The sequence below is a fragment of the Arvicanthis niloticus genome, chromosome 6 (genome assembly GCF_011762505.2).
Source record: "Arvicanthis niloticus isolate mArvNil1 chromosome 6, mArvNil1.pat.X, whole genome shotgun sequence".
Lineage (NCBI taxonomy): Eukaryota > Metazoa > Chordata > Mammalia > Rodentia > Muridae > Arvicanthis > Arvicanthis niloticus.
Window position 1 is genome coordinate 57225604 of NC_047663.1, and position 10477 is coordinate 57236080.

A 10477-nucleotide genomic window follows, 5' to 3' on the forward strand; every position below is an offset into this window, starting at 1 on the left:
AGGAAGATTTGTCATCACTCTGTTAAATGAGAAGCCCAGATAACACAACTGTGCGGTTAAAAACGGAAGTGCAAAAATGACAGCATACTACCTAGGCAGGGGTTTCAAGTCTGATAATGCTCCAGTACAGACAGTGGCTCCAGCAAGGAAGCCGCTGAGCTATAGATACTCCATAGTGGATCTCCTGCATTCCGCAATGGGTCTCTCCAGTTCTTCCAACCTGTAACAATAGCTTCAGCTTGTTCTGGGAGTGTCTACACCATAGCAGAGACGTTGAGTCCAGTTAGTGGGTGATTTACGTAGACTGGCCAGGACAGTCCAATCCAGGACAGTTCAAGCCATGCTGTCATCCCTTGATAATGTCTATACCCCATAACCAGCTCCCCCAGCTATGATACCCACTCTTCCTAAACTTGTGGTTAGAAATGAAAAAAAAAAAAAAAATGGGGCTCTGGAGAGATGGCTCAGCAGTTAAGAGTACTTGTTGCTCTTGCAGAGAAATTGGGTTTGGTTCTCAGCACACACATGGTAACCTGCAACCATCTATAACTCCAGTTCCAGAGGATCTAATACAGTCTTCTGACTTCTGCAGGCTATGTACATGGTGCACAGACACACATGCAGGCAAAACACCTGCATAGATAGATAGATAGATAGATAGATAGATAGATAGATAGATAGATAGATAGACAGATCTTTTTTTTAAAAAAAGTTTAAACCCATATGTCTTATTTGTCTGACTTCTATTTTGGCTCTTTCTCTTCCTCAAGTCCTGTCATTCATACTAAGGCTCCCTGTCCCCCTGGACCAGCTGAGGGGAGGCTCATCCTGCCTGGAAGCAAAAGGTACTGCAAGAAGGGAAGCAGCCAGCCCACACTGGCCCCCAAGGTAAAGGAGCCTGAGACACACAGACTTGTGTGTAGGGCACCTAAACACAGCTGTCTTTCCTGTTCCCTAAGCTCTTCTTGGCTTCTTTGATGTCTTCTTTGGGGATTTAGGATAATTTTAGCTATTTAAATTACACAAAATAGCACAAAGAAATTCTCAGTATATAAACTATCCCTGTCCCCTCCCCCCCCCCCCCAAGCATCCTTATACAGGCACAGGTCAAGTACAAACACACTGCTGAAAATCAAGGTATCCATCTCAGTTAACTAGACTGAGTGCCATAGCTCATGCCTATAATCCCAGCACTTGGGAGGCTGAGACAGCCAGTCTGGGCTACATGCAGAGATGCCATCTCCAAACAAGAAACAACACATACAAATATGAGAACGTACCTCTCCCTCTATTCACCTTGGAGTTCTTCCAAGAACCCCAGAGAGTGCCTGACATAACATAGCACTAAGTGCAAACCACTTATGTACACTTGCACACAAATGTAATGGCTTTTACCTCACCACTAAACATTTCCACGCTGTGGCCTCAGCTTCTGCACTTTGAGGCATACAAGAAAAACTAGTACAGGTTTATCTTTTTTTCCTTCTGAATTCTGCAGACAGAAGACTTATCTCACCACAGACCTCATCAACCGAGCATTCGATAGAAATCTCAGCTTTGAACCTTTTTACTTAAGGGAAGCATTTTGTACCTCTTCTTCACGTTTAACTCACCAGCATACCAACTCCTGGGCTTTGTCTCATATTAAGTAAAATAAAGATTGGTTACGCAGAAGCACGGGGACACTAGGAGAGTGGAGTTGAGAAGGGGAATGCTGTTAAGTACACCAGACACAGGGGTGACTCTCGCTCTGTAGAACATAGTGCCACATCCTGCTAGCTAGAAAGGCTCAAAATTTAAGACTTGTGATTTGTTTGTTTCTGGAATGCCCCATTAAAATATTCTCAGACTGTGATTGAGCACGGGTAAGTGAAACCTCGGATATACAGAGGCTGCCACATTCACTCAACTATCCACACCATTCACATGTGCCTAATTTGTCCCCACAAATTTGTTCTAGGCTTCAATCAAGAGAACACCTCCCAAAATGTATGTGCTTCTTAGTAATGAGTCACTGTTGTCTTCTCCCACGTGGAGGAGATTATGTGTCTTACCAGGTTTTAGGGCATCTTGACGTTTTTCAAGAGTCACACTGCACCAGTATGTTGCAAAGCTCAATTTGGGATCTTGGGACTGTCTCATATACACGGATTCTGGACATGGGGCTGGGGGAAAAGGTGACTACCCCACACACGAAAGAGTGTTATGCTCAATGAATAATATCAGGACAACCCAGAAGACGTCAGCCACTGGGTTACCTGATTAGGGTCACTTCTGCCAGCCTTCCAGGCATGTTCCTTCACCTCCTTCTTTTCCTACTGTTTTAACTTGACCCCACCTATCCTCAGGCCCAGAAATGCATCACTAACCGATATCACCACCCTCCCAAGAGTTGTCTTGCATTGGGTAGGCACACGGGACAAGTGTTGTAAGGGTTAAGCTGGCTTCTGTATGCCTCCTGTTCTATTAAGACCCTCCTCCAGAGCTGCACCACACAGGGGAAGAAATAAGCCTGCAATAAAGTCATCTGGAAGCGTTTTCATCTGAAGCCAGCTTTCAGAAACAGAGGCAAAACGCACTAACAAAAGTAATCTGGGGCATATGGCATTCCTTCCTCGTGCACATTTCTAATATAAATCCTCTAATCATTTGTATCTTGCTTTTTGAGTTTATTGTCAAGTCTTTTATTTCTCTCCAACGAATAAACTGCCTGCTATTAAAAAAAAAAAAAAAAAAAAAAAAAAAAAAAAAAAACTACCTCTACCTAAAACTCCTACCTAAAAGAGGCAAAGTAAATCAGCTGGGCCAGGAGAACTGTACCTGCTATCTAAGTTCATTATTGTTTCTTTTTTTCTTTCTCTCTTCTTTTATCTTCTGTTTAAGAAGACTACAAACACAATCGGATCATGAGTCTGGGAGTTCTGGCAGGGAAATTTACTGACTATTTTACCACTAGGTGGCGCTACACAACACAGTCAAAGTAGACGGCTCTCAAGAAGAAGGAATTTTGTTTATATCCTTTCAAAGACTCTCTCTTGCATTCCTAATGGCAAGTACTTAACTGCATTATTAATAAACACTCCCCCTTTCCTGCCAGACATCTGCCATCGTCTGACAACTCCTGAGACTGGCTAAAACTGTACTTTGCAGTGCCGAACTCAAGTGACCCATGGACAATTGTGCGTGTTCAGGTGCCTGGACTGAATTCAAGGGTTGTATCGGTTATATCATTGGAAGCAGGAATTAGGAGAGAACTGAGCACTGAGTTCACATGTGTTTGCTTATCAGTTGTTTCCGTGTGTCCCACAGAAATCAAAGCAACACACACTCTCAAGTGTTAAGCCTCTGATCAAGGTGAAGGCTACAGCGCAGAAGTGTTGCTTCTGAGAAGTGTCTGTCCCTTGTGCGCACATAAAAGGCACATGTCTGGTAAGGAACTCGCACAATTTTAACTCATTGTTTGAGGATAACCAAATTCCCAGATGCTCAGGATTTAATATTGCTGGGAAATAGAGACCACAAAACTACACTAGATTGCTTTGTTTTATATTTTGGTTTTCGGGTGGTGTTGCTTTTGATGTAGTTCCTCATTAGGGAGCCAACCTCGATTCAAACTTGAGGTCTTCCTTATTCCGCCTCCATGGTTCTGGGGCTAGAAGGTGAGTCACTGTGCCTGGCAAAACCAGTTCTCTTCATCTGTCGCATCTGTATTAGGCGGAGGTAAAAGATCTTTCCCTCTCGCCCAGGAAAAGAGCTAAGTATACAGGGTTCCTGCCTGGACCCAGAAATGGAACTAATGGTGGCTACAATTTATATTTGTTCAAATGTGTCCCATAGAGAGATGACCACTTCTCATGGTTGTTTACATCAAGGACGCTTGTTTGCTTTGTGACCAACACTCTTCATGATGTGAACATCTGGTCTATGTAAGGTTAGCCCCTGGTGTCATTAATTGCACAGGCTGACTTTATTCCCATGACCCCTCTGAAATACAGACTTGGCGCTTATTCTTCCCTGGCCAATCAACCAGTTTATTTATATGAGACAAATATTTGGGCCAGCGTGTTTTCTGTTGGGGGTTGGGGGGCAGGGAGCAGGAGATCACAATGCTGTGGGGGATTTCCACCCAGATTGTCTTCACATTCATACACAAAGTATATCTGCATGTTCTACCCCTCAGATCATAAGGAAGTGAAGACTTGAGGTATTACAAGAGGTATTGCAATTCTGCTCTGCCCAGAGTGTTAGATATTCCCCAACCATTTAATGAAGTTCCTCACGCAAATGCCATCCCTCCCCCTTCTACGAGCCTATAAATGTACAACACACACACACACACACACACACACACACAGCTGATTAAGTTGCCAGTGATATCTATGGGGGGAAAGTCCAGAATTCCAGACAATGAGAGCAGGTGGGAAGTGTCTAGTCACTCAGAGCTTCTGGGAACTACATTCATTGAGGAAATGCCTCCCTTTTTCTCTCCACACGTGGACTCCCTGGGCTCAGAGTCCTCCTTGGCCCCTGTTCTTTGCTCACTCAAGGACACAGTCTCTGGATTCCACTCCATATGACCTTGCATGGGTGGCCAGGATCTGCACCTCCTTTGGCTTAAATTTCAAACTCTTCGTGAAAGAAGGGGATGGTGACCCAGAGGGTGGGAATGGTTCTTGGAGGTGCTCCACAGCTGTTCCCAGCTGCTACGAAATGCAGAGTTCTCCCAGAACCCAGAAGTGTCTTTGTTCAAGTCATCTCTCTCCAGTAGCCTTGTAAAGTAAGGCCATGATCCATGATCATGTAAAGTCAACATTTTTCAAATTTTGATGAAATTAGGAGCACACTAACTCCAAGTCTTCAGGCTAAGTACTCTTTGGTTGTTTCTGTATGCTATAAAGTGATATTCTTGTCTAGTCTTGCTAATGAAGGGAATTAAAATGTGGGACATGCTAGTACTAAAGACAACATAATGAATGCTCCCTATCATGGGCCAAATAAAGACATAGAGTATTAAAGGAGACACTTATGCGCATGTGTGCTTGTGTGCATGTGTGGGTATATAAATAGATAGAAAACAGACAGATGCACAGCATGCCCTCTGTATCTATAGGTTGTACACCCAGAGGCTCAGGCAACTGTATGAAACATACAGTAAAAAATTACATCTGTGCTGAACATGTCCTGACTTTTTTTTCTGCTATTATTCCCTACACAATAATGTAGACACTCTTTATATAGCATTTACATTGTATCACAGATTATAAATAATGTACACATGATTTAAAGTGCAGAGGAGGATGCTTTAAGTTATGTGCGAATATTGTACTATTTTATGAGAGACTTGAGCACCTGCAAAGCTTGATACATGCAGGTGGATGGGGCCAATAGCCCCAAAGATAGCAAAAGGAGTGAGTGAGTGTGTGTGTGTGTGTGTGTGTGTGTGAGAGAGAGAGAGAGAGAGAGAGAGAGAGAGAGAACATATGCTTGTTCATATGCAGTTTATTTAAGTACTTTTCAAATGATTGTCCTTTGCCTCTGTAAGGAAAGTGGAATACCTTTTAGTTGGTACTGGTGTAATGGACAAACAGGGAGAGGACCCTTCTCATTCAATTCAAAGCTTACCTGCCCTGGAACTACAGTAGAGGCAACTGGTCTTGACTTCCAGTAAAGATCTCTACATTTTGAAGAAAGGAAAAGGATTTATACTGTCCTTTATAATCATACCACTCACTCAACATTAATGGATATTGTTCACTTGGAATAATTGCTATCCCATGACACACAAGCAATAGACATTTGTTGTACAGATACCTTATCTAGTACATTAAGTCTTGAGGGATGATTTTCAAACCCAACCAGGTGGAGTTTTATACCAAGAAACTTCCACTGGAGTGTCCTGAATTATTATATATAGGTCCACACACAGAAACATATCTAAAAGGTTTGGTAGGGGCATCAAAACACTTTAAATCAGTAAGGATAATATCCTGTCTACAGATTTTGAGCAACAAACTCATTTCCATTTTACTATAATTTTTTTCAAAGACAGATTTATATTCTACTCTGGAAGCACGGCTTATATTTTTATTTTCATCTCAATGGTGGAAATACAGAGAAACACCTCAGCAACAGAGGTTTCTAACTATCAAACTCCCACTCCAAGAGATTTCTTCAAACTTCCTTAAAGCAACAGCTTTCTCCTGTTGTGAGGACAGTAGGGGGCGCTGCCACAGCAAACTATTAGGACAAATAGTGACTGAGAAAGAAGAAAGAAAGAAAGAAAGAAAGAAAGAAAGAAAGAAAGAAAGAAAGAAGCCAAGACTAGACATACTTTGACTTCCCATGTCAATAAGTATCAAAAGTATGACCTATATTTTTCTCTTCTCCAACTTTCTTCACAGTGCAAATAAAAAAATTTTTTTCCTGCCCTTGTCCCGTGTGTGTGTGTGTGTGTGTGTGTGTGTGTGTGTGTGTGTGTGGTCCAAAGTGTGTGTCAAAATTCTATATTGCAAATTTGGGACAACTTAGGAAAGTCTAACCAGACCCTTGTTCTGAATATTAGGTAACTATAAATAGCCAAAATGAACAGTAGCTTCAAGGCAATCTGTGTGGGGTTTCCTCATACTGAGACTTCACTCTTCAGTCTTTCTCACAAACATCAAACTCCAAGTTCAGAGTCAAGATGAAAAGAAACTGTGGGGAAATTTTCATTAAATAATCCCATAATCCAGGCTCCACAGGTTGAGTCCTTTTAAATAAGAGTTTTTCATATAATTCAGTGAGCTTAAATTTATGCATTCAATAAAAAAAAAAAACTCACTGTGAATGTTAAAACAAAGACATTGTTCCGACACTTGGAAAATTAAATTCACCAAACCATGAAGTCTACTGTGCAGTTATTTTTCTAACCACCATAAATTGCTTTATAGAACTCTTCTACTGGGTAAACAACCCAAGGAGATTTCCTTCATAGTAAAGGACAGGGCAGCCTTTAAAGTTTATGACTTTTTCTTTTTCTTTTTTTCCATGCTTTTTTTTTCCCCAAGTAGTTGTGTTTCTAGTTACTTTGAAACCTTCTTGCTTTTACATGATTTCAGAAAGTTCCGCAGAAAATCAGAGCCAGGCCTGTAGATATACTGTGCCCTCAAACAGACGTTACTGGAGTAAGAAGAAACAATCCTACCTTGTGGGAATAAAGTTTAGTAGGGCAAAGCGAAAAATAAGGGGGTTAGTACCAAATATTTCACTATATTTAATAGTACCTCAGAGCCCAGGGCCAGCCTGGATGTTTCAGCCTGATGGCTGGAAATGTGTCTCTCCCTGCACTGTATGAGGCCCAATTCAATGTGAGCGGCTCTAGATAAGAGTTTTAGGGGTCTTTAATCACTTCATTCTTGTGTCCTTGAGGAATAGCACAGAACCGCCTTTGTGTTCAGAAGAAGGACCTGTTGTCCAGATTCAACAGGTCATTTCATCAGGGTTTCCCAGAGGGTAGAACATAAGTGACAGAAACATGGGGGAGGGAGTATATTTAAGTGGCTGATGATTTTAAATGATATATATGCTATATCAGGGGAAGGCTGATTGTTTTTCTTTCCAATGAATGGAAAGTTACTGTTTTTAGAAGTGTTTAATGTTTGAATTTGATTTTTTTAGGACTAAGCTATAAATTCAGCTCCTGTAATCAATCCGAACATGTTCTTGACTCTATAAGTGAATAAACTCGTCACATCGTGTCTGTCTGTGTTTTATGAATGGTTCCTTCCGTGTATCTCAACTGTGTCGTAACTTTTCTAATATTGTTTCAGTTATAATGAGAATGAATATTTTATGAACAGGCTGAACTTTATAAAATGGGAAAATTCTAACCATATGAATTTTGTCCTTGAACTTGGAGGAGAAAGGGGGGAAATCAGTATTTTTTTTTACCACAAACCAAATCCAGGCCACACTAGAATTTATTAGAGTTTGGCTAACTCTGATATTATAGGTGTTCTGATTTTGACACTGGAAAATAAGCTTACCCTGCAAATGAGATTTACTTCCTAAGTTGTATCCACCACACTTCCCCCATGATTTTTCCCCCTTTAAAATTAACTGTCTTATTTGTAAAGATAATTGTTAGGAGATCTTTAGAAAAATTTCTGTCGGGCTGAAAGTATTACCAACAAAGTGTTCTTTAAAGCTCAGTAGTTGCTGGCACTTGCTGAGACATAGATTATCCAAACTACATGGCCTCTTGACACTTTTACTAAGTCTCTATATGACTTACCACCTTGGACAACTATCTGGCAAACGGTCAAGGCAAATAAATACCGGAGCAAAGACCGTGTTAACCACAGGGAATTACCCCAAAGATAAAGGAATAGATGCGGGCTTCCTTTGGTAAGATAACCCAGTAATGAGGAAGTTTTCTAACTTAAAAGGAAACTCTCACTCTCTCATCTTTCCTTTGCTTTTCCTTTATCTAATTATTAGGACGATTTCAAGGAGTAGGATGTTTGGGGAGAGAGAGAGTCCTGAGAATTAAAATCAAGACACCCCCCCCCCCTTTCTCAATCTACCCCACCCCAAGGAAGAAAGAACAAATGGAAGTCCAAGTTGGGGACAGCTACTGCTTCCCCTTTGCCATCCCTTCCAATCTCCTCCTCTGCACAGCCAGCGCTCAGAACTATCCATGGGGGTCCCCGCGCTCACCGGTACCAGGCGAGGCCCTTGTGGTAGCTGCGGTCGAAAAAGTGGGGCTCGGCGCCCACGGCGCGCACGTCGGGGTGCACGCGCAGGAACTCCAGCAGCGCCCGCGTGCCGCCCTTCTTCACGCCGATGATGATAGCCTGCGGCAGCTGCTTGCTGCCCTCGTCCAGGAGTAAGGCCAGGGTCCCCGGCTGGGCCTCGGCCACGCTGCTTCCCGCCCCGGAGCCGCCTGGAGCGGCGGCCAGCCCAGGGTTCTGCTCATCCTGGTCGCTGCTGTCTCCTGGCCCCAGCCGCCCGCGCCTCCTCCGCTGCCGCAGCTGCAAAAGGCGCTTTCTTGGCGCCCCCGCGGGCCACATCGCCAGTGCCCTGGGTCCTGAAGGGACGCCTCTCCCCGGGACCCCCGCGATGGGGCCCGAGCCGGGCGGACAGCGCTCGGCCAGGCAGTAGAAGACGTAGAGGGAAGTGAGTAGCGAGCAGAGCATCAGCAAGAACTTCCTGAAGATGCTGCGCGACAGTGGCTCCGCCGGGCTGGGCTGGGCGGCTGCGGGACCCGAGGGGGCCATCCTAGCCGGAGGGGACGTCGGACGAGAAGCTGGCCATGCTAGGCCAGGACTGCGCCGGGAGCCCCGCCATCCCCGGGGCCGACCAGCGTGCTGCCCCGCGGCCACATCGCCCGAGCGCCCCTGCGTACCCGAGAGCTGTCCCGCGGGACGGAGGCAGGAGCTGGAGATGGGGAACGAGCACCGCGAGCCCTTCTGGGGTCCCGGGTTCCAGAGGACAGGGCAGGAAGGGGTGCGGGGCCGTGCTTAAGAAACCATGGTCTCGGGTCTGGGGTCTGAGCCTAGCTGCGCAGAGCTCGGCGCCCTGGGTCCCCGAGAGTCACCGGACAAGGGAGTCTCTGCGGCGGCAGTGGCGAAGGTGCTCGGCTCAGCAGGGTCCTGAGCAGCCACGGGTGCGGAGCTCGGCTCAGCGATCGCGCATCCTTGGCTCTGTCCCTGTGGAGGGAGGGGACGCAGGGCTCCCCGGCCAAAGAACTGTGTGACCCTTTTCCCTGCCGCTGGCGTTCTCCTCTCCAGGCCCTCCTAAGAGCGTGCCCTGAGTCCTGGCTCAGATCGTCTCAGCAACGGAGCAAGAAAGGTTCCCCTTATTCCCTCTGTCCGAGTGGGACTCCTTCTGGCCTCTTGAGCGCTCCGGAAGTCTACCCATTCCTCTGGGAGCCCGTTGGGAACAGCCTGGAGTGGCCCCGCTGAGCGAGACCTGTCAGCCACCTCTGCCACTGTGCTCCTAGGCTCTCCCCGCAGCCTCCTTGGCCATTACCTCCACACGTGGGACGCGAAGGACAGCAAACTTGGTGGTGACGTCAACGGCCCAGTCCAGACCAACCCGGGAATCCACGCCGGGTGCAAAGCAGAGGCGCAGGGGCCGGGCTAGAGAGCCAGAAGGGGTGGGACTGAAAAAAAAAATAAAAAGGGTGATGAGGCACCGCCCAATACACTGGAGAGGGTGAGGACGACAGAGGCGACGCCCCTTCCCCACAGTCCCTCTCTCCTTTCCTCCCTCCCCACCCCCCCACCCCCAGGTCTCTGGGCCTCTGTCAGACTGCCAGTGTCTGTAATGCCCAGCCAGTCCGCCCCTTGCAGGATTAGGGGTTCTCCTGACCTCTCCAGCTCAGCTTAGCCCTTCTCAGCCTTAACACCCCAGATCCCCACACCCTGCTTCCTTCTGGCCCTGCTTCTGCATCCCTACCCTTCTCCAGCCTACCCATCCCATCCCCTCTCATCCC

The 10477-nt window shown here is 45.8% G+C and overlaps 1 protein-coding gene across 1 annotated transcript in view; it reads right to left on the reverse strand.

Annotated features, from left to right (window-relative positions):
- Positions 1 to 10099, reverse strand: part of LOC117711937 (heparan sulfate glucosamine 3-O-sulfotransferase 3A1) — an 88053-nt gene extending 77954 nt beyond the window's left edge. The window contains exon 1 of the mRNA XM_034507887.2: positions 8698 to 10099. Within this exon, the coding sequence (XP_034363778.1) occupies positions 8698 to 9257 (560 nt within the window). The 5' untranslated portion in view covers positions 9258 to 10099. The remainder of the gene's footprint in view (positions 1 to 8697) is intronic.
- Positions 10100 to 10477: the final 378 nt, after the last annotated feature.